Genomic DNA, 27,823 nt, shown 5'->3' with positions numbered 1-27,823 from the left:
GAGCAGGGGTTTGGGACAGTAGGACGGGGAGGGTCAAGCCAAGGTCACCCGCCCAGCAGCCACCCCTGGGCCCAGCCAGATCCTAGCGCGTCAGCTCCAAGGGCAGCACCATGTCAGCCAGGGGCCAGCGAGGAGGGGTCGATGTGGCCGTCGGGGGAGGGGCGCCCGTGCTTTCCTGCCCCCCCCACCCCATCCTGCCCGAGGGCAGAGGCACCGGAGGGTCAGTGACCCGGAAACATCCAGTGCCCCTCCCACCAGCCCCCCCCCACCATCTGTCCTGAATCCCCTGGAGGCGTGCTTGGCCCCCTGGCCCAGCCCCTCCCCCGAGGCCGCTGTGGTTCTGAGGTTTTGGCCCATGGTCTTCAAAGCACCTCCTTCCCTGTGAGCTGTGTTCAGGACCCCATGGAGCTGGCGACCCAGAGGGAACGTGGTGGTGATGGAGCTGGAGATGGTGGGGATGACGACGGTGCTGGTGCCGGCCGCGGTGCCTGCAGGGCGGAGGTGGCGCTGGCCTTAGTGGCCACAGCACCCCGGGTCTTGTGAAGCTGAGACCCTTTTGGGCGCTGATCGTGGCCGCCCACCCTCTCCCACAGGTACATCCGCTCAGAGCGGTCCGTCATCCTCATCAACTTCTGTCTGTCCATCATCTCCTCCAACGCCCTCATCCTCATTGGGCAGACCCAGACCCGCAATAAGGTAAGCGGCCTGCGCTGTGCCGCGCGCGTCCCAGCGTCCAGGTTGGGGGGCGCTGATGGCAGCGGTGGCGATGCCCCACGGCAGAAGCCTCGACCCTGGGAAGCTTAGGGAGGAGGGTGCCAGAGCTGTGCGGACCCCTTTGCTGCCCTTTGGCCGCGGCAGCCACGTGGCTCAGGCCGGAGGGAGCTGCCACCTGGCCAGGGCGTGGGGACTTGGTGTCTGGAGTCTCCAGCTGGACTGGTGCTTTGAGATGAACCAGCTCAAGCCCCGGCCCTGGCCCACCATTGGTACCGGGCTGTCTGAGCTTGTCTGTACCTCGCCGTGTGGCCTCCGGTGACCAGCTGCTGAGCGGGTGGGCTCAGGCCGGGGCTTTTGGGTGGGCTCCTGCGGCGTTTGGTGCACGTGTGAGTGGGTGAGGAAGCCGGGGAGAGGGGTGTCTGTCCCTGGCAGTTTGTGGGTGGAGTCGCGCAAGCACCCACCAGGGCCACGATGTACCACAGCCCGTCTCAGGGTGGTGGAGCGGGTGGGCGCTGGCTGGCGTCCTGCCTGGGGAGTTGATCTGGTCACTGCGCGGACGCTGGGCCGGCGGGGTCGGGGGGGGGCAGGCGGGGTCTGGGGGGCAGGCGGGGTCCGGGGAGCGAGCGCCTCTCTGCCTCTCCCGCCCGCGCAGGTGGTGTGACGCTGGGCTCAGGCCCTCGCCGGGGCAGGCGGGGTCGCCGGGGCCGGCAGGGTCGGGGGTGGGGGGCAGGCGGGGTCCGGAGAGCGAGCGCCTCTCCGCCTCTCCCGCCCGCGCAGGTGGTGTGCACGCTGGTGGCCGCCTTCCTGCACTTCTTCTTCCTGTCGTCCTTCTGCTGGGTGCTCACCGAGGCCTGGCAGTCCTACATGGCCGTGACGGGCCGCCTCCGGAACCGCCTCGTCCGCAAGCGCTTCCTGTGCCTGGGCTGGGGTGAGCGCCACGGGGCCGGAGGGTGGCGGGGCACCCCTCTGTGACCCAGCCCTCCTCCTGGCCCCTGGCAGCTCTCTGTCCTCTGAGATTCCCTCCAGGCCTCCACCCCACGGGGTTGCCTCGTTGTGTTTGAATGTCAGGTGAGGGAGTAACTCTGTGGTATGAGGACGTCCCATCCAGTATTTGGGCTATACTCACGATAGAAAGTTTCTCCTTCCTTTACCTGGAGTTCAGCCGTGGCTGGGCGTCCCGTGTTACGTGCTGCTCCGGCGCCCCCCCCCGCACCCCCCCCGGTGCCCCCCCATTTCTGTGGGTCCTCGTCCTCGTCCACCTCCTGTCCCCTTTTTCACACGCTCAGTGTCGCCCTCTGTTCAGGGGCTTCAGAGGTGCGTTTTGGTCCCCCTCCTGAGACGGGCGGGGCCTTGGACGGTGGGGGGACCGACGCCCTTTCTTTCTGCTCCTCCCCTAGGGCTCCCTGCGCTGGTCGTGGCCATTTCTGTGGGATTTACCAAGGCCAGAGGGTACAGCACCATGAACTAGTGAGTCGGGGCGGGGTGGGGACGTGGTGGAGGCCGCACGGCTCCCCCAGACCCTCCCACTGCCCTAGAAGGTGAGGGCTGGCTGGGCACCCATCTCACAGATGAGAAAGTCAAGGCTGGGCGAGAGTGAGGGCCCCGGGAGCTGGAGGCCGGGCCCTGGGGAGGCACCCTGCCTCTCATCAGCCAGCTCCTCCCGGCAGTGGGCAGTGGGGTCGAGAGAAACAGGGCTTGGGGCGGTTGGAGCCCTCACTTCCTCCTTCCGTGGCCTTGGACAGGTGCCTTAGCCTCTCAGAGCCTCAGTTTCCCCATCCGCACGACAGGGGATGCACCCCTGCGCCAGTGTGGGGATAAGGGGGGCTGTATGGCCCCTGGGCAGGGCAGGGCAGGTAGGGGTGCCTATTTCACAGATGAAGTCACTGAGGCCCTGAAGGGTCGGCTGGGCCAGGTCCAGGGGCCTTGAACGCCAAGCCAGGAAGCTCGGGGTTATCCTGGAGGCCGTGTGGCTTCCCAAGGTGGGGGGAGAGGAACCAAGGCCTGGAGGGCCGTGGCTGTGGATGTGGGGAAGAACAGGGCAGCTAGAGGCAGGAGGAGGGGCTGACGGGGCTGTGCAGGCCTGGCCCACTGCAGAGCCCCAGGGGGACAGGACGTGACCAGGCCCTGAGGCACCGCCCTGCACTCGAATGAGAGCCCGCGGGGTGAGTACTGGGAAGGAAGTATGAACACCAACCCCAGAGCTGAGAGGAAGGAAAACCCAGCCTGCTGGGCTCGGGGATGGATCAGGAGGAGATGGGCTGTCGCAGCGGGGTTCTGAAGGATGGAAAGCTGTGCGTTTGGCACGTGGCATGGCACAGAGAACTCGGGGCAGAGGACACAGCACGTGCAGGAGGCAGAGCAGCCTTCACTGGGCTCAGGGCTCCTGTGGACCGCCCTGGGTGGTGTCCAGGAGATTTGGGGAAGTAAGGCTGGGGCTGGTGACCGAGCTTGGTGGAGGGCCCAGGTCATCGTGTGAGCAGGGGGCCTGATGCAGAGGGCCTGGGTTGAGTGGGTGGGTGGAAGTCCAGGCCAGGGACCCAGCCCAGCATTTTGGCATCATGTCAGGAAAGAGGGTCTGCACGTGAGATTGGGGAGGGTCTGTGAGGCAAGTTGGGGAGCCCAGCCCTGGGGGGAGAGTCGGGGGAGGGGGACGGTCAGGGTACCTTCCTCTGGCGGCCTGGCCCTCTGCTGTGTGGTCCCCTGCTCTGGACCTGCTTCTTCATCCGTAAACTTTTGTCTGTCAGCTGCCTGGGGGCTCCCGTGGGTTCTGAAGCTAAAGAATGTGTGGTCACCTGGCTTCCTTCTGCCACTTCTCAGCGTCACACTGCCCTCCTGGGAAGCTGGTGGTGCCCAGCGTGTGACCGGATGGGGGCTCACGCCTGGCCGCTAACCAGCCTGTCTCCCTCCCCAGCTGCTGGCTCTCCCTGGAGGGGGGACTGCTGTATGCCTTCGTGGGACCGGCCGCGGCCGTCGTGCTGGTACTGACCCCCATCCCGACATCCCAGGCTGAGCCCCTCGCCTCCCCCTGGGTCGGACTTGGGTTTTACCTGCTGCCCCATCAGGGTTGCCCTGGTCACCAGGGGTGGGTGGTGTCCACAGATCAGCCCCCTGACCTGCCGCAGGGGTGCAGAGGCGGGACTGGGCTGGCGGCCTTTTGTTTCTCTGAGCACATTTTGCCTGATTGCTGGGCACCGGCTGTGTACCTGCCAGGAGGTCTTGCGGATTTGATGAGCGAGTGACCATAGGGCGGGGAAGGCGGACAGACGGATGACCGGGGCAGCAGGGGGCGCGGCTAGGCCTGGGGCTTTTCCCTCGATGGGGACAGCCCGTCACCCCCTGGAGGAGGGAAGCACCTCCCCTTGCTTGACCCTCAGTGGTTTTTTTTTCTGCTGTGCCCACGTCCGCTTGGTGAGGGTTGAGAGACAGTGCCACATGCACACAGGGCTATTGTCCCCCGGTCACGGATGAGCAGGGGGAGGCTGCTCAGGGGGTATCCCGAGATAGTGGCTTCTGCCGGGCCTGGCTCGGAGCCCATCTCGCCCACCCCTCCCGCCTGCCCCCAGGAAAGGGCATCGCGTCTGCAGAGTCCTGCTCTCCGGGCAGGGCCACACCTCCTTGTTGTCATATCCGAGCCAGGCTCAGGCGCAGGCTGGACAGGGCAGAGGAAGGTGAAGCCCAGGGCACCCAGGGGAGGCTGAGCCTGCAGGGGGCACGAGTTGGGGGAGCCAGTGGGGGGGTGGAGTTAGTGGGCAGAATCCGTGGGCCAGCCCCAGCCAGAACCAGCTCCTTTATTCCTAGAAGACAGCGGGCAGGGAAGCGGCAGCGTGCCGGGCATTTGAAGGCCACTAGGCAGTGGGCCGGGCCTTCTAAGGGCAGGTGCCCCAGGAGGGGGATGTCAGAGGCAGGAGACCCCCCCACGTCCCTTCCCACAAAGCATCTGGAGGGCAGGGCCGGTCCTGACCCGCCGTGCGCTCCTGCCCGGGGCTCCTCCTGTAACATGGGGACATGCAGGGAAAGGCAGGCACAGAGCCTGCTGCAGGCGGGGCGGCAGCCACTGGTGTCCTGCCCTCTCCCGCCCCAGCGCTGTCACCCGGGAAAGCTGCTTTCACCCAGACGGCGGGAGGCAGGGCTGGGGCGTGTGTTCGGCCACGAGCTTGGCTCTGTGGGGCTGCGGGGAGTCGGCCTCCCCAGACCTCCGGGTCCAGGGATCCATGGAGTCCCAGTCCCCGCCTGAGACGCAGGAACGTGGCTGGGGGTCAGGCAGCCTCTCTGCAGAGTGGAAGCCCTAGGGGAGCGAGGATGTGAGCTGGGAGCCGCCTCCGCCCAGGCGAGGAGGCCAGAGGGGAGGGGAGACCAGGGCCTGAGGGCCGTGGAAGAGGTGGATGGCTGGGACGCTGGGGACAGCCTCTCTTTGTCGGAGGCAGCAGTCTGAGCAGCCGGAGACTAGCCTCAACACCCAGAAGCACTTCCAGGGGCAGGTGCCCAGCGGCGGTGGGGGGGGTTGAGGGAAGACGCCTGTGGGGTGGCGGCCCCAAGTTAAGGTCCCTAAAGGGCTGCGCGGTGCGGAGAGCATGTGGTTCAGGCAGAGCCAGGCAGGAGGTGTCCTGAGGTGGCGTCAGGTCCGGCTTGAGCTGGGCGAGCTCGTGTGCGGAAGGTGCACGAGTCGCAGGGACGCTAAGGGGGGGACGCGGGGCGGGCCTGGGCATGGGCGGCGGCTGGACTGGAGGTCCCCTGAGGTCCCTCCTGTGGTCTGAGTGGGCCAAGTGCCCCAGCAGTGCGGCTCGGCCAGCCCGCTTGCGTGTTTGACTGCCCTGGTCAGTCCCACTCTGGGCAGGGGCAGGCTCACGGTGACCCCAGCCCGGCCTCTGACCTCTGGACTCCATCCCAGATGGAATCCCAGCTTCATAAACTGCCGACCCCAGTGGGGATGGCCATGGGCCTGGGGACCCGTCACGTGGGAGGCTCAAGCCGCAGTGCCCAGCCCTGGGCGGGGTGGTGGGGGGACCGTGTGGCACGGAGAACCCCACCTAGCGGCTGGGGCTCTGGAAGGAGACGGCGGGGTAAAGGGACGAGTGTGAGGGCAGCCGGCAGAGCGCCCGAGGGGCTTTGCCTCCTCCCTGGAGCCCATCTCCTGACCCGGGGCCCCCCCCACAGCCGCTCCTCCCTGCCCTGCAGGTGAACATGGTCATCGGGATCCTGGTGTTTAACAAGCTCGTGTCCAAGGACGGCATCACTGACAAGAAGCTGAAGGAGCGGGCAGGGTAGGACCGGCCGCCACGCCACTCCCCACCCGGGGTCGAAACGACCCAGAGCCCAGCTACCCTCGAGCCCCACACCCCTCCCAAGCAAGTAGGAAACGGAGGCGCAGAGAGCTGCGTGGCCAGCCCCGCCTTGCTCTGCGCCTCAGTTTCCCCATCTGCCCCATGACAGAGCAGGGACTCCGTAAGTTCTGAGAAACGGTGAAACTGATTGCTTTTGGAGACCCCAGGCCCACCAGATTGGTGGGAGGGTGCCCCGGGCTTCTCCCTTCCCCACTGTGGGGTTGGGTGACCCTGAACCAGGACGTGGCCTGCCCATCCTTGTGATGCCTTCAGCATGGGGACAATGCAGGGGCCGGGCCGGATGTTCCTCCTACCTGGGAGCCTGAGCTCAGAGAGGGCAGTGCCTGGCCAGAGGGCACACAGCACCAGGTGGGCGGTCCTGAGTGGCTGGGTGCCCAGCCCTGGGGGAGGAGCAGGCTTGGAAGGGTGCTTCTCCCCTGGCTGCCAGGGGACAGGAGCCCCCTGGTCTCGGCAGCCCTGCCATCAAGGATGGGGGCCAACTGTGGGCTGGGACAGGCCCCCTCTCTCCTGCCCCAGCGCTGAGCCGTACTCACCTCGCCTCTGCCCGCTGCTCTGTCTGTCCCTCTGCCCTGGCTGGTGTCTGCGTGGGGGTCCCCACCCCCTCCTCCACCTCCCCTCCGTGCCAGTCCTGCTCGGTCTCTGTCTCTCTCATTGTCTCTCTCCCTCCCCCTCTCTTCCTGCTCTTGCTTTCCCCCCTGAACAAAAGCTTCTGGAATCCTTCCCCTTGGGTCCCTGGTGGGTTCTGTCCTGGTTAGAAACTTGCTCTGGGGGAGGAGTGTGACCCTGGAGAGCCTGCAGTGGCTGGGAGCCCGTCCTGGCCGTCTGTGGGCCTGGGTCCTACACTCTCTGGGCCTCTTCTCTGAGTCTGTGAAGTGGGGATTGGCAGGCTCGCCCCCCCAGCCCAGCCCAGCACACACTGCCACCCACACGTGCTCCCAGAACAGTGGGTCACACACGGAGGAGGCCCCGGGGTGCGCGACGCGCCCACCCTGCAGCACTGTCTCATTTGCTCCCTGCAGTAACTCTTGAGGCAGGGTCTGCTGTCTTGTTCCCACTTCACAGCTGAGCAGACCGAGGCTGAGGCCTGGGAGTGGCTGGTGGAGCAGGGCTGGGCTGCCGAATTAGAGCCCAGTGTGTCCGGGCGGCCGCCTGCCCCGCCGGGCCCCTTCCCCAGGTGCAGCGGTGCCACGGCTCGGAAGCTCGCGCGGACCCGCCCGTGAGGCTGCAGCAGCCCTGCCCCCACCCAGACAGGAGGCACCCCGCGCTCTCTGTGCCCACACGCACGGGCACACACGCTCAGGGCTGGCGGGGAGGCCACTGCCCAGGTAGCTCACAGACGCCCCCGTTGACCGTCTGGCGAATCCCTCGCTCCTTGGCGGGGGCAGTGCCTGGTCAGACCGGATGTGGGCGGACCAGAGGGAAGGGACAGTGGCCGCGCCGAGGTGTCCTGCTTTTTTGTGTGAATGTGGGCGGATAGTGTCACCCCACCCTCCCGCTGGACGTGGACGCACACGGTCCCAGCCCTGCCCTGCCCTCAGGCCGGCCGCGTCCAGCCACAGAGCCGGCACCCCGCTCCCCACCCCTGCCCCCGCCGGGCTCCGGGTGCGTCAGGTGCAAAGAGGCCCGAGGACCCCGTCCCCGCCCGCAGCGCCCTGGGACCCCGTCCCCGGCCGGGGAGGCTCGGGCTGGAGGCCACCTGGTTGCTTTTGCTGTCCCCGCCCCCAGCCGCCCCCGCCCCGAGTGTCTGCGAGGACAGTTTTGCTTTCGTTTCAGTCTTTTAATTTCACTTGCAGTCAGCGGCCCCGGGCCCCCCTCGGGCGCGCCCTCAAATGTGCCGAGTGTGGAGCCCTCTCTGCGGCCGACGCCACCTCCGAAGCCGCCAGTAACGCCATGTTAGTGCCGCTCCTCGCCCGCCCGTCCACCCGCCCGCCGGGCTCTGCTCGCCTCAGTTAATTTTGTTTGTTTTGAGCTTTTTCTGTCATTTCTGTCATCTCTGCCGTCCACCCTGGGGGCCTCGGCAGCCCCTGCCCGCCCTCCCCATGCTCTGGCACCTCGTTTCCTGCCCTGCCCCCACCCCTCCCCGGCCAGGCTCCCCCCTTCCATCCTCCGGGGCCTCGCGGTACCAGACTGACCGGAGGGCAGGGAGCCGGGCCAGGCCTCGGGCCGCGAGAACACAGTCAGCTGGTGGCCGTCGTCAGCGTGTGGTCACGCTGGGGTCGCAGCGCCCTGCATGAGCGTGCAGGAGTGTGGCATGTGTGCGTGTGCGTGTCGGTCATGAATTTGAACGTGAGTGCGAGAGGCAGGCGCGGCCTTGGAAACAGGACATGCTGGGGCAGCTGGCTTGTTCGCTGACCCCGGGCCGCCACTAGGGTTCTGTGAGCGGGGCAGGGCCAGTGCGGCCCGGGGTCCAGGGTGGATGCCAAATCCGGAGGGACCTTGGCTCAGATGACCCGCGAGTGGTCATCTTGTACCCAGACACACAGATCCCCTGGGACCCTCCTGTTTGCTTCCTGGGATTCAGGAGCCCCGTGGCGAGGGCACTCCTGGCCGCGGGGAGCGAGTGAGCAGAGGTGGACACGGTTCCGGGGTGGGGACTTGCCCGGTGGAGCCAGAAACCTCCGGGAGGGCGGCTGCTCCTCCGTGCTGGGGTCCACGGCCCAGACGCCCTGGGTCTCCTTTGTTACACACGCAGGCCTGTGGGGTGGAGGGCACAGCCTCCCAGCGGCCCTGCCCGCCCCCCGCCCCCCGCCCCCATCCACACTCAAAGCCCCTCCCCCAGAGGCATCTGAGTTTCCAAAGGGGGGCGGGTGGTGCAGCTGCCGGGCTCTCCCCCGCCCGCCTCCTGTCCTCCCCAGCAGTCACGCCTGGACCTGCGTGACCCCTCCACGAGGCCCTCTGCAGAAATGTTTCAGAAACTGCAGAGGCTGGGCTGCAAGAATTTGAGTAATTTACGGGCCCCCAAGCCCCGGCCATCTGCCAGCCTGCTGCAGCATCAGGCAGTAAATGCCAGGCCTCGGCCCAGGGGAAGGTGCCTCACACTGGGATGAGAAGTTGCGCTGGGGGAGGCCTGCGCCTCTTGCTCGGAACACGGGGAGCTGTGTCCAGGGCTCTGACCAGAGCAGGCCTGCTTTGGAAGGGAGGAGACAGACTGCAGCGCCCCACCTGCCATGGTGGGGGCACTGAGACCCGGGCTGCCGTCATGGGAAGGCCCCCTCCTCTCAGGCCCTGTGCCAGGTGCGGCACAGCAGGTATGGAGGGGAGAACGCCCACAGGTGCAGGTACCCCACCCCCGGGAGGCCTCCGCCTGGCTCACCTGTCCTCAGTGCCGGGGGGCAGCAGGGCCCTGGGAGGGGAGGCGAGGAGAACGGTCCGAGGTCTAGTTCTGGAGCCCGTGCTGTGCCCAGGGAAGAGGCGTGGTGCTTCAGGGTGACCCTTGGCTCTGGCCTGAGCCGCCGGGCAGGGGGCCGGAGAGCCATCCCCTGAGCGGGGGCAGGCCTTGGGAGGGGCAGGGTTAGAGGCTGTGTCCTGGAGGAGATACGGGGCTGGCCCTGGGATGGGGGGCCCCGGTCACAGAGACGAGCTGAGGAGGAGATGGAGGAGGACGTGAGGCCCAGGGCCCTGCCTAGGGGGCACGAGGGCAGAAGTTCCCCGCGGGGCTGGGCCCCTTGCAGGTCCAGTTGCAGGGGTGGAGCGGCTTCAGTGGCTGAGCCAGGCTGGAGAGGGTGGAGAAACAGAGTGTACTGTCTGGGGGGGACCTCTGCCCCGGCCCCGGTCAAGGCCCCGCTGGTTTGGGGGGGGTCCTTGATCTGGCCAGACCCCAGCCTGTCTCCCCCCAGCCCCGGTGCCCCCAGCTCCTTCCTGGTGGCCTCCCCGAGGTTCTGCCCCCCCTGCTCCTGCCTCTTCTTTTGACCAGGGTGATCCATGAGGGAGGAGGGTGTCCTGATGCCCCCGCCCCTGGTGATAGTGGCAGGAAGGCCAGGAGCCCCTGCAGGCAGTCACCGGCCCGGGGGGCAGAGCTGACCCTGGCTGTGGTCCTCAGGCCGCAGTGGCCCTGAGAGTGGTGGTAGCGGCGGGGATGGGGTTGGGGTGGGTCAGGCAGGTTTCCCGACACTGTACTCCAGGCCTCCTGCTGGTGCGTTCTGTCCCCACGCAGCCCCTTGACTGGCATAGTGTCCCTGCTGTGCGGACCAGGAGACAGGCTCAGAGTGGCCACGTGTGTAGGTGGTGCAGGGAGGGGCCGGCTGCAGAGGGCCATGCCTGCCTTGGGGGTGCTCCTGGAGGACTCCTTGGAAGAAGGGGCAAAGGCTTCGGAGCAAGGGCAGGTCCTCCCCTGGGGAGGGCAGAGCAGGGCCCGCCAAGAGGAGGAAGCACCTGTCGTCTCTGTTCCTGTCTGTCTGTTTGTCCGCCCCATGCCCTCCCCGCCTGGCCCTGTCTGTCTGTCATCTATCTTCTTTCCTCACAGGTTTCCTCCTTCCTTCTCCCTGAGGAGTTCTCTGGTTTCCCCCCACCCCCCACCCCCCCCTTCTCTCTGTCCAGAGTCAGAGACCTCACCAAACGCCCTCCCCTGGGGCCATCTTTCAGTTCTGGCCCTGGACCCCGAGTGGGGGCCTGAGGGCTCTGGGAGAAGAAACCTCTTCCCCTTCCCCCAGCTCTCCCCCTCCCTCCACTGTGCCTCGCTCCCTGGGGCCTCCTGGACAGTCAGGAACCTTCGTGTTCCAGAGATCTCGCCCCCGCCCTCACTGTTGCCCAGCACACTGGGACCGCCGTCCTGAGTCCCCAGCCGCCCTGGGAGCCCTCGGGCTGGGGATGTTGGGGCGGAACTCCGCTCCCCAGGAGAGGCGGCGTCGGGGCTGAGTGGGAGAGGGTCTCTAAGGGGATGGGGAGGAGAGGATGCAGCCCAGGGCAGGGAAGGCCCCGTGGGGCCCCAAGGGAGACGCGCCCCAGGTGGGACGGGCAGCCTGGCCCCGGCCCCGGCCCCGGCCCCGGTGAGGGAGTTGGGCTGAGGCCGGGTCCCAGCCTGGGTGGCCCCTCCCAGGGGCAGGGCGTGGGCGGCAGGGCCCAGGGCAGCCCTGATGCCGCCCGCCCGCCGTCCCGTCCGCAGGGCATCGCTGTGGAGCTCCTGCGTGGTGCTGCCGCTGCTGGCGCTGACCTGGATGTCGGCCGTGCTTGCTGTCACCGACCGCCGATCCGCCCTCTTCCAGATCCTCTTCGCCGTCTTCGACTCGCTGGAGGGCTTCGTCATCGTGATGGTGCACTGCATCCTGCGGAGAGAGGTGGGCCGGCGGGCGGGCCGTCAGCCTGCTCCAGGCGCCACCTCCCCACGTGCCGCGGCGGGACGGTTCTGGGAGGAGGCCGGCTAGCGGGGAGGGGCCGCTTCCTTGGCCCGGACTCTTCCGCAAGACGGGACTTGGGTCCAGCACGCGGCCAGGGCTGCTGGGAACGGTCACTCGTTAAGGTGACAGCTTCTTCTAGAAGACGCCCTGGTGCCCCGCGCTGGCTCAGACCGAGGTAGCGGGTAGGCTCTGTCCTCCCGGGGCCCAGGGGCATGGGAGCCGCCGGAGGTGGGAACAGCTCTCGTGGCAGCTGAGACTCCCGTTCTGGCGTTTTCTGGGCTTCTCCAGGAGGTGCAAGAGAAGGTTTTTACCAAACCATCCCGACTGCCCCCTGGCCGGTAGCAGAGACTCGGGATGGGCCCCTATCTGAGGCGGGTGGGAATGTGAAAAACCATGTCTCTGGATGTCGGTGCGTGGGAGCCCTCTTCAGGGTCGTGGGGAGAGCAGGGGGGAGCACGGGGCAGCCGAGGGGCATGAGGCCGGAGCGTCCCCGGATGCTGATGGAGAGTCTGGAGTGGACGACTGGTCATCTGTCTGCTGAGACGGCGCTGCCCACCCAGCCTCCCCCACCTGGAACTTCCCGTCCAGGGGGTGGACACCAGGGCCCTGGCCGGGGGGCCTGCACAGCTGGAGATGGGGCTGCCACGCTGGGAACAGCTGAGACCCCCCGGCTCACACCTGGGGGAGACGGGCCACCCCTCTCCAGGGGCTCCCATTGCAGGAAAGACAGGAGGAGTGAAGACCTGACGTTTCTCATGTGGAAACGGCGTTTCCACCACCTGCAAACGTCCAGTCGGTCCCGAGCATCCACTCTCAAGTCCTGAGGACCTGAGGAGAGTCTCCCCGGGAAAGCCGCGGATCCGCCAGCACCGGAGCCACGGAGACGACCCAGGAGGAGGGGACCTCACAGACCCACGTTGACGCCCTCGAGACCCCGGCCCAGCACCCTCGAGCCCCCGGCCCCCGACCTCCTCGCATTAGGGAGCCTCAGGACAGCCCCCCGAAGCAGCTACTGCCTGCTCCCCTTGGACAGACGGGGCGGGAGGGGGGCTGACTCAGGCTCGTGGTTCTCGGCTGCCTCGCTTCTGTGAAGCAAGACCGGCAGCTGGGACAAAAGGACACCCCGAGAACGGAAAGAGAGCCTGTAGGAATTACAAGAGCAGAAATGGAAACGCTCAGTAGACAGGGCAAACAGAGGCCGTGTCCCTGAAAGGAGGGAAGGTGGAAATCAGAAAGCAATTAGAAGGTGGAGCCGGGTGAAGGAGCCCCGAGGGAGAACAGGAGGTGCAGAGGGAGGGCTTGCCGGGCGCCAGCATGGACGCGGGGGCTGGGCCAGAGGACACGCGGGCCAGACTTCTCCGTCTGCCCTCTATGAGCTCCAGGGTCCTGTGTGCAGGGGCCGCGCTCAGGGGCCCTGCCACCTGGGCCGGCTCGGCCGTGCTGGGGAAGATGGGCCAGGAGGGGCAGACAGAGGCCGGCCCCGTGGGCACGGACCGTTCCAGCAGGTGGACAAGCAGGGTCCTCGTCTGCACCAGAAGAGCCTGGATGTCCTGAGGGGGGCAGAGTGGGGACACTAGGCATCGGGGAACCCCAGCTGCTGTTCAGGCCAGCGGAGGACGTGCTTTCATGTCTGCCGTCCCCTGGGTGGAGGCCCACCCCTGCTGGGCACGCGGCAGGGCTTAGCAGGTGTTTGCCGGCCGGGACAGCGGGTGCAAGGATGGGAGGAAGGCACGCCTGTGGTGGGTGTGCTCTGAGTGTCCAGGGCTCTGAGGCCAGCAAGACCCTGGCCCTGCCTCTGACCAAGTCCCTCACAGCAGCACAGGCTCAGTGGCCGGGGTGAGTGGGAAAAAGTCCGGGGGTCCATGGTGGGTCTACTGGGAGCCCTCCTCTCAGCTCTCCCCACCTTCACTCAGGACACCTCCTCCAGGAAGCCCTCTGTGCTCAGCCCACCCCACCCTCCGTGCTTTAGTAGCCTGCACCTTCGTTTATTCCGTTTGCTTCCCTCCGTGACCTCTGAAGCATGGGCTCCCCAAGGACAGGCACTTTGCTCACTGCTGCCCCCGGTGCCTGGCGCTGTCCATGGCAGGTGGAGGTGCCGCCCGTGGCTCTTGCCCGCATTGACCAGCAGCATCCCTGGATAAGCGGGTCTCCTCCTCCTCCTCCTCCTCTGGCGGCTCCTTTCTGTTGACCAGCTCTGGGCTGGCTGCTCGCGTGGCCCCTCGCTTGGAGCCTCCCTTACTGTCCCCTCTGAAAAGTCCGAGGCCGTGATTGTTCATTTCCCTTTGATGGAGCACACCGCTCTCAGTGATAAGGGAGTGGGGGCCTGACCCCAGCTTGCCCCGGACATTCAGGGATGTGCAGGTCACGGTGACTCAGGACAGGTCTGGACACCAGGTGACCCACTTAGGCCAACGGCGGGCTCTTAACGACAGATTCCGGCCAGGAGGGCCTGCAGCGTATTCTCAGGGGCCCAGAGCTCCATGTTTTGGAGTTTTCACCCAAAACGGGCATAGAGAGGATCTCAGAGGTCAGAGGAGAGGCTGGGCCCCAAGGCTGGCTGCTGGCAAGGCTGCCCCGAGCCGCTGTCCCTTTTCCAGCTCGCAGATGAGCCTGTGCCCTTGGGAGCACCCCCTCCCCCACTGCAGGCCCTTCCCCACGGCCCGTGGGCCCGTGTGCATCCGGGGCAGGGCTGCCCCTCGCTGAAATGCCGCCCTGGTGGGACTCGACCTCACCTTCCTGGCATCGCGGTCACGGGGGGCGGGCTGGCCGTCGACCGCCTCTGCTCTCCCTCCCCAGGTCCAGGACGCTGTGAAGTGCCGCGTGGTGGATCGCCAGGAGGAGGGCAACGGGGACTCGGGGGGCTCCTTCCAGAATGGCCACGCCCAGCTCATGGTAGGGCTCGGGGCCGGGACACAGGCTGCGCCTGCTTGGCACCCCCACTGGTGTCTCCAGCAGCCCAATTAGGAGGACCTCTGAGCCCAGTTTAAGGTTGGGGAAACGGAGGCTCGCCGAGGTGAAGTCCCCAGTCCAGGGTTTGGGGATGGACAGGGTCCAATTGACAAGGGATCTGGGCGGGTCTGGCATCTACCCCAAGCTTACCCCCTGGTACCAGCTGTGCCCTTTGGCCAGACACCACTCTCTGGGTGTCCGGCCCTCATCTCGGCTCCTTCCCACCTCTGTATGTCTTCCACACTTCTCATTGCCCTCCACCTGGGACGGGCCCTAGTCTGTCCACTCACCCCCTACCCCACCGTGGCCTTGTCCTCAACCAGATCCTCTAAGAACCTGACTCCCTGGTCTTCTGGCATTACACACACTGTCCAGCCCCGGGTACTGCACACCCTTGTCTGCTCCTGCTGCCCACTTTGTAGGTGTCGCCTCCTCCAGGCAGCCCTCCCTGACCCCCATCAGGCCACCTGTTCAGATCTTGGTAACATCCTGGGGGAATTCCCTGTGCTGTCATTTGGTGCCTGCCGCCTGCTAGGTGCCCCCTGGCAGGTGGGAGGTGCTCCTTCAGTCTTTAGGGTGCTGGCCACCTCATGACGGTTGTGAGGGTCACAGGCAGGGCCTTGGCAGCAGCCAGCGGCCACGCTCAGGGAAGCGTTTTCAAGGGTGAGGCAGGGGCCCACGGTGGGAGGAAGCCAGGTTCTGGACCTCCTGACACTTCTCCTGGCCTGATCCCTGACCTCTGGGCAAAGATCTTGCGATCTTCCCAACAACCTGACGTCTGCGTTTGCCAGGAAGGAACTTCCAGGCTTGACTAAGGGCCCCGCCATCCCCTGAGGCCCCACAGTCCCTGGAGAAGGCCGCCGCCCAGCCTGGGGTGGCCCGAGCTGGGTTCCCCAACCGGCCGAGCTCCCTGAGGGCAGGGCCAAGGTCACCCACTTCCGCCTCCCCCAGCTCCTAGCCTGGGACAGGGCAGGTGCTGCAGCAGGGGCCACGGGCCCTGCTCCAGGGGCAGCTGGTCCCGCCCTGGCACTGGACATCTGCGTCCCGACCCCACTCTGCCTCTGCTGGGCCAGCTGGCCTCCATTTCCTCGTCCCCAGGGCTGTGGTGAGGACCAAAGGGGTGATGTGGGACAGGCCCCCCTCCCGGCACATCAGTGGGTGGTGGCCTGGGCAGCAGGGGCTCTGGCGTGGGGCCCTCTGTGTGTCCCATTGGAGGGACTTGAGGCCAAGGGCATGAGTGAGCTGTGCCTAATCCACGGATGCACCGGAGGGAGAGCGTGCTCACACGGACGTGCACATTCACATGCCCACAGCTGTGCACACGCGGCGCACAGGGGCACGTAGGGGTTCGCTTTGGGTGAACACGTCAGCCCATGGGCACCCTTGAGCCTGTGGACACCCTGGGCCCTCAGGAGTGTGCGCGTGTGCGCACACACACGGCATCACACGCGCCCCTCCGAGGTGTGGCTGCAGCTCCAGGGCGGCCCTCAGCCTGCAGGCAGCGTGGTGCGCGGGGCAGCAGCCCAGCCCTGCCCGCTCGCCTCCGGGCTCACTCTGCCCCGTCTCTGCCTTGCAGACCGACTTTGAGAAGGACGTGGATCTGGCCTGTAGATCAGGTGAGCGCCTGACAGGTGAGAGCGACAGGTGGCCCTTCCCCGGGCCCACTGCCTTTTCTTTTCTCCGTGCGTCTGTCTGCTTGTCTGCTTGTTCGTCCTCATCCCACCCCCGCCAACCACCTCCATGCCCCCCATCCCCCAGCCGCTCCCCTGAGGCTGCCGGCGGGTCTGTGGGGCAGGAGCAGAAGCCTCCAGAAGACTGTCCTGGGGCTCAGGCCTGGCAGGTGCGCGGGACGTCCAGTGGTGGTGGAGCCCTTAGCGCTGGAAGGAACCACCTGGGGCCTCCCCCGCCCCAGCCCTGGCCCGCTCCTCTCCCTCAGCGCGCCCCTAGCCCTCAGCCCTCCAGCCTCCTTGTAGGGGCAGTGAGGCTGGGCCAGCTCTGTGAGTCCCGGAGCTGCCCTGCCCCCCTGCCCCTCCTCCACCCCTCCCCCACCCTGCCTGCCCTCCCTCAAGGGCCCATGTTCTGTGTTGCCTCCTTTTCTTCACTGTTACTCCAACCGTGGAGGAGGGGTTGGTCGAGCTTTCAGATTGGGGCCGTTAGTGGAAGCAGGAGGAAAACAGTGAGAAGGACCCACTGCTGAGCCCTAGGCTAGCCATGAGCTTCCTGGAAGCAAGTGCAAAAAGGGAATCAATTGCCTAATAAAAGGAAGCTGTCCAGGCATCATTTCTTTATGAGTCAGGTGTTTGGGGCAGTGAAAGGCAGCGTCTGGGGCTGTGGACGACTTAACTGGTTTTGGTTCCTCTGGTCTGTCAGATATTTGTGGAGCATCTTTTCTAGAGATAGCCACGGGGAGGGGCTTACAGCCCTGGGTGGGGAGTGTCTGCTGCTGCCAGGTGGACCCCAGGAAGCCTTCCTTGAGGAGGTGACCTCTGGCTTGGGCTGGACGAGAGGTGAACAGAGCATCTTTTCTGCCCCATCTTAGTCTTGTGTGCTCTAGCCAACCTCCCTGAGAGAAGAGGTGACCCCAAGACTTAGGGGCCTTTGGGGGCTTGGGCCCAGCCCTGTGTAGTACCGGCCTCTCTGAGCCTCCAGTTCCTTCCTCATTAGTAACATGGCCCAGCCTGGCCCTTGGCCTCGAGAGGAGCGAGCGGCCGGCAGCTGTGGGTGGGGACCACAGACACAGCCAGGTGCTGGGTGGACAGAGGGCAGGGACCAGCACAGGACAGCTGGGGGCCCCGGCGAGTGCACAGGAGGCCTGCAGCTGGACCTGAGCAGGGAAGGCCCACAGGCCTCAACGCTGGCTTTGACGTAGACAGCCGGAGGGAAGGGACACACAAGGGAGAGGCAGCGAGGGAAGCAGGCTTTCCTGACCCTGACCCTGACCCTGATGCGAGGGGCGGGAAGCAGGTTTGGCAGGGAAGATGGTAGGTTCGTTGGGCCACGGGGACTGGGGGCAGAGCAGGACTGCAGACCTGGGTGCTGGTGTTGGCATCCGGAGGGTGGAGAAGAGAAGGGGCCCGAGACCCCTGGCCATCGGGGAGGCGGAGGAGGAGGACCAGGGCGGGCAAGTGACCGGCGGCCTGGGCAGCTCGGAGGGTGTGTGCTGAGGAGGTGGGCTGCGGGGAGCAGCTGATGAGCGCTGGAGGCCGGGCGAGGCTGTGACGTGGGAGTCTGTCCACCCAGCAGTGCCCGCGTGGGGAGGGCTTCCAGAGGGTCAGCCCTGGGGGGGCTGTGGGCTGCAGCTCCGGGCCCTCTGCAGGCCAGTGGAGGCTGAACCGACGGGCAGGGGCGAGCCGGGCGGTGGGCAAGCCTGAGCCCAGGTCGGAGGTCCAGGCAGCCTGGTCCCCATTGCTGAACAGAAGAGAGGCTGGGCCCCCGGGAACGGCTGTCCCGCCCGCAGCGAGGGGCTGGGTCCCCACACTTCCAGGCGGCCCGGGCCGCCTCTCACTTGCCCTTCCCAGCTACTGTGGGTGGAGGTCATTTGTCCTCTTGTGGGGAGGACAGAGAGGCACCCCTGCGTCCCAGCCTTGTTTGAAAGGACAGAGAAGCACCAGCTGCTGCAGCACCGAGCACAGGGCGGGTGCCCAGATCCGCCAGCCGGTCAGACCCAGCGGGATCCGGAGCCCCCTCTGCCTCCGGCCGCCCTGACCGCCCTCGCCTGTCCCCGCAGTGCTGAACAAAGACATTGCAGCCTGCCGCACGGCTACCATCACGGGCACGCTCAAGCGACCGTCGCTGCCCGAGGAAGAGAAGCTGAAGCTGGCCCACGCCAAGGCGCCCCCCAATTTCAACAGCCTGCCGGCCAACGTGTCCAAGCTGCACCTGCACGGCTCGCCCCGCTGCCCGGGCGGCCCCCTGCCCGACTTCCCCAACCACTCGCTGACCCTCAAGAAGGACAGGGCGCCCAAGTCGTCCTTCGTCGGCGACGGGGACATCTTCAGGAAGCTGGACTCGGAGCTGAGCCGAGCCCAGGAGAAGGCGCTGGACACGAGCTACGTGATCCTGCCCACGGCTGCAGCCGTGCTGCGGCCCAAGCCCCAGGAGGAGCCCAAGTACAGCATCCACATCGACCAGATGCCCCAGACTCGCCTCATCCACCTCAACATGGCGCCCGACGCCGGCCTCCCCGCCCGCAGCCCGCCCTCCCGCCAGCCCCCCGAGGCGCCCCCTGCCCAGCCCCCCCCGCCCCCGCCCCCGCCGCCCCCGCCGCCTCAGCAGCCCCTGCCCCCGCCCCCCACCCTGGAGTCGGCGCCCCCCAGCCTGGGGGAGCCCGGGGAGCCCGCTGCCCACCCGGGGCCCAGCACGGGGGCCGGGACGAAGAATGAGAACGTCTCCACCTTGTCTGCGAGCTCCCTGGAGGTAAGGGCAGCCTGGGGGCTAGCGGACAAGCGACAGGTGCGTTGTGGGCACCGCGGGTTTGGGCGGTGGCCCCACAGGTGGGGCTGGCAGCCAGCCTCAGGGAGCCCAGGCCTGGGAAGCCCGGGGGCCGGCATCACCCCTGTCGGAACGAGTCCTGTTGGCAGGAAGGGAACCTGAGGCCTGTGCAGGGGAGGGCTTGCCTTCCCCTGCCCCTTCCCCTTCCCCTTCCCCTGCCCCTTCCCCTGCCCCTGCCCCTGCCCCTTCCCCTGCCCCTTCCCCTGCCCCTTCCCCTTCCCCTTCCCCTGCCCCTGCCCCTGCCCCTGCCCCTTCCCCTGCCCCTGCCCCTGCCCCTGCCCCTTCCCCTTCCCCTTCCCCTTCCCCTTCCCCTTCCCCTGCCCCTTCCCCTTCCCCTGCCCCTGCCCCTGCCCCTTCCCCTGCCCCTGCCCCTGCCCCTTCCCCTGCCCCTTCCCCTGCCCCTTCCCCTTCCCCTGCCCCTTCCCCTGCCCCTTCCCCTGCCCCTGCCCCTGCCCCTTCCCCTGCCCCTTCCCCTGCCCCTTCCCCTGCCCCTGCCCCCGCCCCTGCCCCTGCCCCTGCCCCTGCCCCTGCCCCTGCCCCTTCCCCTTCCCCTGCCCCTTCCCCTGCCCCTGCCCCTGCCCCTGCCCCTGCCCCTTCCCCTGCCCCTTCCCCTGCCTCTGCCCCTGCCCCTGCGGGCGAGTGGCAGGGCTCTGCCTGGAGGGGGCGGCATCTACCTGTCCTCCAGCCATGCTCCCCGCACCCCCGGGCCTGCTGGGCCACCGTGACTGGGAGCTCGCGCTTGTGCTGAAATGGCCACTTGTCAGGTGGTCGCCCTCGGTGGTGGTCTCACCCATCACATAAGGGCTCGAGAGCTTTCGGCTTGGATACGGAGCTGGACTTGAAGTGGCTTGAGTCTAGTTCCTTCCATGGTTGGGCACTCACGGCAGCGAGGCCCCCTTAGACCAGCCTACAACCTGCAGTTGCCCCCCGAGCCCTGCTCTGCCTGTAGGACGGGGGCTCAGAGACGGCAGGGGTGGGGAGCAGCCAGGCCCAGCACCCGCGGGGAGCCCCACCCTGCCCAGGCCGGGCTCCCACCTCCTGGCTCATGGCCTCTGATGAATGCAGCCCCGGGTGCCAGTTCTGTGGCCAGCCAGCAGTGCCACGGCCCTGTGTCCAGGTCTCCTTGTCCCTGGGAGCGTGTCCTGGGCCGCCTGAGCTGGACACCCTTGCCCAGCCCTGGCACTGGCCTCAAGGTGGCACAGAAGGTGAATGAGGGCTCACCCACAGCCTGCCCCTGCCTTCTGGGTCCTTGGGCTTCTGTTTCCTTACGTCCAGTGGCCCTTCTTTCTATCCACCCTCTTCCTCCAGGGCCCCGGCTGGGCTCCCGGTGTCTCCGGGCAGGGGTGGCCTACAAGGGGCTTGGGCACTGAGACTGATAGCTTCAGTGTAGTCAGAGGTGTGTCTCCCAGGGCTTGGGCAGGGGTGAGGGGGTCCCTGGCCTCCCTCATCCTCAGGCAGGAACTCGTGGTCTGGGGGATTTGGGGGAACTGCTTGCGAACGTGCACAAATCCTTTCTCCCCACAGCGGCGGAAATCGCGCTATGCGGAACTGGACTTTGAGGTGGGTCCTGGTGTCCCCTGTCCCAATTACCTGGGCCCAGGCCTTCCAACAGGCAGGGAGGGGCTGGGGAGGAGGACCCCGTCCTGACAGGGAGGCCAGTCCCCAGAGCCTACGCTGGGCAGGGGCGGGGCAGGGCAGGGCAGCCCCCCTCCTGGCTCAGGACCGCCGCCCCTCCTCCCCCTGCAGAAAATCATGCACACCCGGAAGCGGCACCAGGACATGTTCCAGGACCTGAACCGGAAGTTGCAGCACGCCGAGAAGGACAAGGATGCGCCGGGCCCAGACAGCAAGGTCTGGAGGGCGGGGCTGAGGGGGGGGAGGGGGGGCAGGGTCTCAGGGGCGGAGCCTGGGCGGGGCTGTGGGACAGCCCTTAGGTAAGCTCTTCTCTCCTTCCTCCGGCCCTACTTCATTCATTCATTTGTTCCTTCACTCAACCTTTCCCAAGGACTGGCCTGACCCAGCCCATGCTAGACCCTGGAGGGACAGGGCAGGTGGATGGGTCTGTCCCAGGGGGCCATCTAGAAGCTGGGTTGTGGCTGGGCTGGAGGAGCCTGGGTAAGGCCGCCCCCCAGCGGCGGGCAGCAGCCAAGCGAGGGGTGCTGGGTGGGAAGGGGCCTCCAGCTGCCCTTCCCTGCAGGCCACCCCGACTCACCCAACGGCAGGGGTCGCAACCCTCGCGCGGTCCAGGAAAAGCTCTGCGCCCACGCTCACCCGTCTGTGCCGGGTCTCCTTGCCGCCCGCACCTGCCTGTCTGGTCCCTTCCTCACTGTCCGCCTTCTTTTCTCCACTCCCCATCTGTTCTGCTCTGTGTCTCTACGTCGGGGCCCTCACCCCCTCCACTGCCCGCCGGCCAGCAGCCAGAAAAGCAGCAGACGCCCAACAAGCGGCCCTGGGAGAGCCTCCGAAAAGCACATGGGCCACCCGCGTGGGCGAAGAAAGAGCTGGAGCCGCTGCCGCCATCGCCGCTAGAGCTGCGGAGCGTGGAGTGGGAGAAGTCGGGCGCCACCATCCCGCTGGTGGGTCAGGACATCATCGACCTCCAGACCGAGGTCTGAGTGGGCGGGCGGCGGCCACGCACCGGGCCACGGCGGAGGGATGCTGCTGTGCCCGCTCCCGCCACAGGACGGGCACAGACACGCTCACGGGCGGCGGGCAAGGCCCGCGCCCCGGCCTCAGGGCGCTCGGACGGCGGCCAGGCAGAGGCCCGCAGTGCTGGGACCAGAGCCAGACGGGACAGGAGGCAGCGGCCCCGGTGGGCACAGGGCTGCAGAGGCCCGAAGGTGCCTCAGACTCTGCCCTCCTCCGGCCCGGCCCCGGCGGGCGGGCGGGCAGCCGTGGACAATGGCCAGGCCGGGTGCGGCCAGCACCCCTGGGGTGCCCACCTGAGCTGCTGCAGCAGAGGACCAGCCTGCTTGGCCTGGCCAGCCTGGCACCGTTTTTTAGACCCCCCCCACCCCTCGGGAAGCAGCCAGCCCCCCACACCCTCCCAGGGCCCAGGGGCCCCTCCCCAGACCCAGGCGGAGAGCACAGCCTTCCCACCTACGCCGCCCCAGGGGCAGGACCAGAAGCCCACTCCGGGAAGAAGCAGGGGTGGGGAATCTATTTTTTCTCTCCTTTTCTTTTCTTCAATAAAAAGAATTAAAAACCCACGTCCTCACTGTGTGGCCCTCCTCTGTGCAGCACGCAAGCCAGCACCCTGGCGGGCTGGGGGTGGTCTTTGCTGACCTCGGTCCGTCCGCCTGGGTCGGGGAGGGCTGGGGAGGCCTAGTGGGCACCGCGCCCCGCCTGCGGTCAGGCCCGTTTCTGAGCCTGAGCTCTGAAATGCTCGCCCAGAGAGTGCAAGTGCGGAGTCCCGCCTCTCCTCCATGCTTCCAGCAGGGGGCAGCCGAAGCCGCCGCAGGGAGCTGGCTGGGGAACTGCCAAGCTGGGGGGTGGAGGGCGGCTATGCAGATCCCCTCCCCCCAGGCTGTGCGCCCCACCCCGGGGAGCCCCAGGACCTCAGCCGCCAGACAGAACCCCTGGGCTCTGAGAGGCAACAGACAGAGGCTGCCTGTCCAAAGAGGAGGTGTGCAGGTGGGCCATTTGGAGGCCCCAGCACCCCGAGATTATGGGCCCCCAACCATGTGATCCAAGATGAAAACGATGGCAGGCCCAGCTGAAAGGCCGGGGGCACTGCCTGGCATGGGGTTCCCATGGCGGCCTTGCTCTCCCCATTCAGGGCTCAGCTTGTGGGAATCTCACCGGGCGTGGATGTGCCTGTGACCCACCCCCCATCCAGAGTCCTCACCAGCAGGTAGAGATGGGACGGGGGAGGGGCTTGGTGGGTGCTGCCTCTGTGTGAGTGACCGCAGTGACCATGGGTGATCACGAATGACCGAGGATGAAGAGAGACACTGGTGACCACGCATGGCTGGGAGAGGCTGAGTGACCGTGACCGTGAGTGACCGCAAGTGGCCCTACATGAGTGGACAACAGCGAGGGAGGGAAGTGTGGCCACAGCAGCAGCAGCAGGAGGTAGTGCTAAGCCCTCCGGTCACACACAGCCAGCGCTCGGGAACCAGCGCCTCACCAGGGCACATAGTGTCTGAGTCTAATTCTCAACACTTCAAAAAGCCAAAACTGGTGAGATTTGGCAGCAAGACCTGACCCAAACTGAAGCTTGTTATAGCTCATTTGAACGACTAAATGCACGTATGCACATTTTAGCGCGTTCCCCCTGGGGTGTTCAGTGAAATCTCACCCATGCACTGTACTAGCTCTAAACCCAGGGAGTCCCCAATTCCAAGCCCATCTGGCCTGGGGTGTTCAGATGAGGGCTGTGGCCTGTGCTGGCTTCCTCATCCTCTGGCTGTTACAGAAGGAAGCCAGAGGGTACCAAGGAGCAGAGGGTCCAGGTGGACGAAGTCCCGAGCCCCCAGCGACGCCCCCTGCTAAAGGTAGCACAGAGCACCAGGCCAGGGTCTGGAAGGCTGGGTTTCTGCAGAGGGCTCACCACTGTCCTTGTGGAGTGACCCGCGCGAGGTCTTGCTAGCTCCCTGACCTCCCTTGTCCTGTTCATGCCCAGCACCACATGCAAAAGAAAAACTGAAAGAAAAACAAAAAAGACAAGATGCGCTCAAACCACACACTCCCTGCATACGAAAGGAGTGACTCAGGTGGTGTGAACCGCTGGTGTCAGGGCTTGGCGTGGGACCAGGGTCAGGATTTAGTGAGAGGCCAGGCTCAGGGCTCAGTATATGACCAGGGTCAGGGCTCAGCATGTAACAAAAGTCAGGGTCAGCATGTGACCAGGGTCAGGGCTCAGAGTGGGACCAGGGATCAGGGCTCAGGGTGTGACCAGGGTCAGGGTTTAGTGTGTGACCAGGTCAGAATCATCCTGTGACCAGACTCCAAATTCCCCTCCATCCTAGGTCCTCTTTCCAAGAAGGCTGTGTCTTTCTGAGATAGGCCACACACCTTGTTCTGCCTGGGCCCCACGTCCACAGCGGTTCGATGCTCTGTGACAGCCTGGCATGGTGACCAGTCACAGAAGTTGCTCTCTGCTCCCTTGCTCTCACTGCAAGAAGCCTGCCAGGGATGTTCCCACAAGACTTGCCAAAACCCTCGGGCCCTGCCTCGGGTCCTCCATCACCTTCTGGAGGTGAGCCCCGTTCTGGGCAGCGTTTCGGGCCAGAGACCGTGAGGTGCTCAGAGCTGGGGCAGGGACCACTGCAGGTTTAGGTTTGCCTCTGTATTCATCCTGCTGTTCAGACTGCTGGGCTCCCGACGCGGGACAAGGGTCCTGGTGGCATCTGCAGATGAGGAAACTGAAACTCATGGTGGCGAAGGGATGCCGCCAGTGCTTCACGTGTAGTGAGGGGGGAACTGCGTCTGAACCCAGCTCTCCTGGTTCTAATTCCTGGATCCTCCCCTCCATGGGTAGATTACCCAAGGGCAGCCATGCCACCTGTCACTGGTGAAGCTGAGAACACCTCCTCTGCTACCCTTCATCTGCCATCAGCAGCACCACCATGCCCAAGGGAGGGGGGGCTGAGTATGGTGGTGGTTACCATGACGAGCAGGAACATGGGCAGCCCAGGGTGGTGGTAACAGTTTTGTGGATGGAGCTGGAGGTCTTGGTGGTCATGATGGTGGTGGTGATGCTGCTGATGGTGGTAATGGTGGTGGTGGTGATGATGGTGTTGATGCTGATGGTGGTGGTGATGCTGCTGACGGTGGTGGTGATGGTGGTGGTGGTGGTGGTGATGGTGATGGTGTTGGTATTGGTGTTGGTGTTGATGGTGAGTGTTGTGGTGGTGGTGATGTGGTGGTGGTGGTCGTGGTGATGGTGGTGATGGTGATGGTGGTGGTGGTGATGGTGGTGGTGGTGGTGATGGTGGTGGTGGTGGTGGTGGTGATGGTGGTGATGGTGGTGATGGTGGTGGTGGTGGTGATGGTGATGGTGGTGATGGTGGTGGTGGTGATGGTGGTGGTGGTGATGGTGGTGGTGATGGTGATGGTGGTGATGGTGGTGGTGGTGATGGTGGTGGTGGTGATGGTGGTGGTGGGTGATGGTGGTGGTGGTGGTGATGGTGGTGGTGGTGGTGGTGGTGATGGTGGTGATGGTGGTGATGGTGGTGATGGTGGTGGCGGTGATGGTGGTGATGCTGGTGGTGGTGGTGATGGTGGTGGTGGTGATGGTGGTGGTGGTGGTGGTGGTGGTGGTGGTGGTGATGGTGGTGGTGGTGGTGGTGGTGGTGATGGTGGTGGTGGTGATGGTGTTGATGCTGGTGGTGCTGGTGGAGCTGCAGGTGGAAGTAGTGATGGTGCTGGAGAATGATTTTGGTGCTGATTATGCCTAAGACGGCAGCCACCATGATCTATGTTGCTGATGGTGGGGCTTCTGGGATTGAAAACAGGATCTCACCAGGTCACCTTGTCCCCAGCGCTCACAGACTGGGAGCATGTGGAGGGTGAACGGGTTGATAGAGGGAAGGAGGGCTGCATAAGGACAGCCACTAGAGCCTCTGAGTCACCTGGGGGTGGAGCCACCAGGAGCGGCAGCTGCCAGGTGCTGGCATTTCATCAGCACCCACACTCCTGAGACGGGAGGCAGCTCCTCCTCACCCGGCTTCCACCTGCTCTCTCCCTTTCCTGTCACCAAGGCCAACAGTGCAGGAGCAGAGGGAGACCCAAGAAGTCCCCCACCCTTCCCTGGGGCGGCCCTCCCTCCAGGCAGGTAGAGGCATTTTCTGGCCAAGCCTGGTCAACCGCCTCTCCCACCCTACTTCCTGGCCCCAACCCGGTCGCAAACACACCCTCTGTAGGGAAGTCCTTCCTGTGGTCTAAATTCATGCCGCAGTGGGAAAGCTTCCTGTCCCCGTTAGATGACATGCACTCAGTTCTCACTCTCCCCCCAGCCTGGCAACCACTCCCTCAGTGCCGTCTGGGCTGCTCTGTGACCACCAGTAGGGCACCCCGCAGCCTCTGCTGGCTCCTCTAGGTCTCCTTCAAGAGGAAAGACAGAACCCCCCAAGGCTTCCCACAGCAAATCCACCGTGTGCTTCACGCTCCAGGACTTGTTCCAGAATCTTCCACTAGCTGGGAGTGTCCTTCCCAGCCCTGCTCCATCCGCCCCCAGCTCACTGTGACCGCCTGAAACCAGGCCCTGTGTCGGAGAACGTAGGACCGGGAGAGCTGCCACCTCCCTGTACCTTCGCTGTGTGACACCCTGAGGTGACAAGGCAGCTGGGGTCCTACTTAAGAAGCCCAGAAAGCGCCACATCTCGGCCATCCTGCTGCCCTGGGAGGTGACCAGGCCGCCCTTTCTGATAAACGTAAAATTGGGGGGCCTGAGCTGCCTGCCATCCACCCCAGGCCCCAACAAGTGTCCTGCCTCAAGGCATTATCCTGTCACTCCCAGGCCCTGGGGAGGGCATCAAGGCCCTGCCTGGAGCTGCCCGCAGGCCTCAGAGTGCACCAGTCAGGGAAGGGAGGGCTCACAGGCCCCCCGCCTACATTCAGCTCTGCCACCTGCCGTCTGCGGCCGGGGAGCTCTCTCACGCCCTGCAGAGTGGGGGTTCCACAGCCCCCTCCCTGCAGACCCACAGGAGATGGTGGGGGTGATTCTGGCCCTTGCAGGACCTCCTCCGATACGTCCCCGCTTGCTGCACCCCTGCCCACTGGGGCGTCCGTGCCCCTGGCCGGGTCTGCTCAGAGAGGCCCACAGAGGGGCCCCAAGGCGGTGAGACCCCCGCGCAGGGCGAGCCCATGGTGGACCCTGCCCGCTGGCTGCGGGGCTGGTGGGGGCAGCAGGCCTTGACCTCGGGCAAGCCCTCCCCTCTGGGCCTCGGTCTCCCCCGCAGCGCGGGTGTGGAGAGCAGGCCTGAGTGGCTGGGACCCCTTCCGGGGCCCGCAGTCTGACTCCATGCTTCTCCGGGCACGGGAGAGGCAGGCTCCCCGAGTTATTTTGTCAGGCCCTAAAAATAACCAGGAGAGGAGGGGTGTCTCTGAACACTCTTGACTGTGCCAGTCGCTGCCCCACTCGGAGCGGAAGCGCCTCCAAATAAGGCCTCGGCACAGTCGGAAGCGAGCCCCCAGCTGGCACTGCTCACGTCAGCTCCCAGCTGTGCAGCTCCAGAAACTTCCTCCCTGGCGTGCCAGCCCTGGGGCTCTCCCAGAGGGCGGTCGGGCCTGGGGCGGGGTGCGGCCCAGGGGTCCTGGAAGTCGGGCTCAGGCTGGACGCCCAGAGCCTGCCAGGGCTGGGCACAGCTGCTTGATGAAAGCACTGGGTCCCGGAATTTAAAACACAGAACCTACGATTGACTGGCCTGGAAACCTGCATTTACACTGTGGAATCTTAGCACCATCGAGTTCAGACCCCTCCCCCCGGCTCAGGGGACAGGAGGGCCCCTGTCCTGCCCCCTCCCCACACCCATAGACCGAGCCTGGCCTCCCAGCCAGCAGGGACCCCGACTGGGGATGGGGACGGCCGCCGCAGGGGAGGGGGGCCCAGCTGCCCCAGGAAGGCGGAGGACTGTTGCTCAGATGGCTCTCGGGAACCATATGGACCCCACCCCGAAGGGGAGCTGGCCTGAGGCAGAAGACGGCGCCCCCAACAGCTCCCTCCTCCCTCCCTCCCTGGGAGTTCCTTGGGTGGCAGATGGTGGGTGTGAGTGGCCTGGAAGTCTCAGCTGCCCGTGACCTCAGGGACCCTGTCCCCTCGCGGTTGTCCTCGTCTGTCAGCCCCACGCCTCACCTCCTGTGTCCTTCTAGATCCTTTCCAGGTTAAGGGTCCTCCAACCCATAGAGGGGAAGCAGCTGACAGACCCCACCCCAGTCCCTCCTAAAGGCAGCCTTTGGGCTGGAGGAGGGGGTCCAGGGGTCCAGGACAGGAAAGAGGAGGGACGGAGAGGTGCTGGGGTGCCGATTCTTCGGAGGAGAGGAAGGGGGGGG

The 27,823-nt window shown here is 66.0% G+C and overlaps 1 protein-coding gene across 2 annotated transcripts in view; it reads left to right on the top strand.

Moving 5' to 3' along the window:
- The window catches only part of ADGRB1 (adhesion G protein-coupled receptor B1), an 84,532-nt gene extending 62,553 nt beyond the window's left edge, over positions 1-21,979 (top strand). For both annotated transcript variants that reach the window (XM_036829778.1, XM_036829777.1), the window contains exons 20-31: positions 594-696; positions 1,492-1,642; positions 2,112-2,181; positions 3,626-3,692; positions 5,890-5,975; positions 11,158-11,329; positions 14,186-14,281; positions 15,915-15,954; positions 18,066-18,754; positions 20,354-20,389; positions 20,576-20,680; positions 21,247-21,979. In XM_036829778.1, the coding sequence (XP_036685673.1) occupies positions 594-696; positions 1,492-1,642; positions 2,112-2,181; positions 3,626-3,692; positions 5,890-5,975; positions 11,158-11,329; positions 14,186-14,281; positions 15,915-15,954; positions 18,066-18,754; positions 20,354-20,389; positions 20,576-20,680; positions 21,247-21,444 (1,813 nt within the window). In that variant the 3' untranslated portion in view covers positions 21,445-21,979. The remainder of the gene's footprint in view (positions 1-593; positions 697-1,491; positions 1,643-2,111; positions 2,182-3,625; positions 3,693-5,889; positions 5,976-11,157; positions 11,330-14,185; positions 14,282-15,914; positions 15,955-18,065; positions 18,755-20,353; positions 20,390-20,575; positions 20,681-21,246) is intronic.
- Positions 21,980-27,823: the final 5,844 nt, after the last annotated feature.

The sequence above is a fragment of the Balaenoptera musculus genome, chromosome 17 (genome assembly GCF_009873245.2).
Source record: "Balaenoptera musculus isolate JJ_BM4_2016_0621 chromosome 17, mBalMus1.pri.v3, whole genome shotgun sequence".
In the NCBI taxonomy this organism is placed as follows: Eukaryota; Metazoa; Chordata; class Mammalia; order Artiodactyla; family Balaenopteridae; genus Balaenoptera; species Balaenoptera musculus.
The sequence above is the reverse complement of the archived record's forward strand: the minus strand, read 5'-3'. Positions and strand labels throughout refer to the sequence as shown.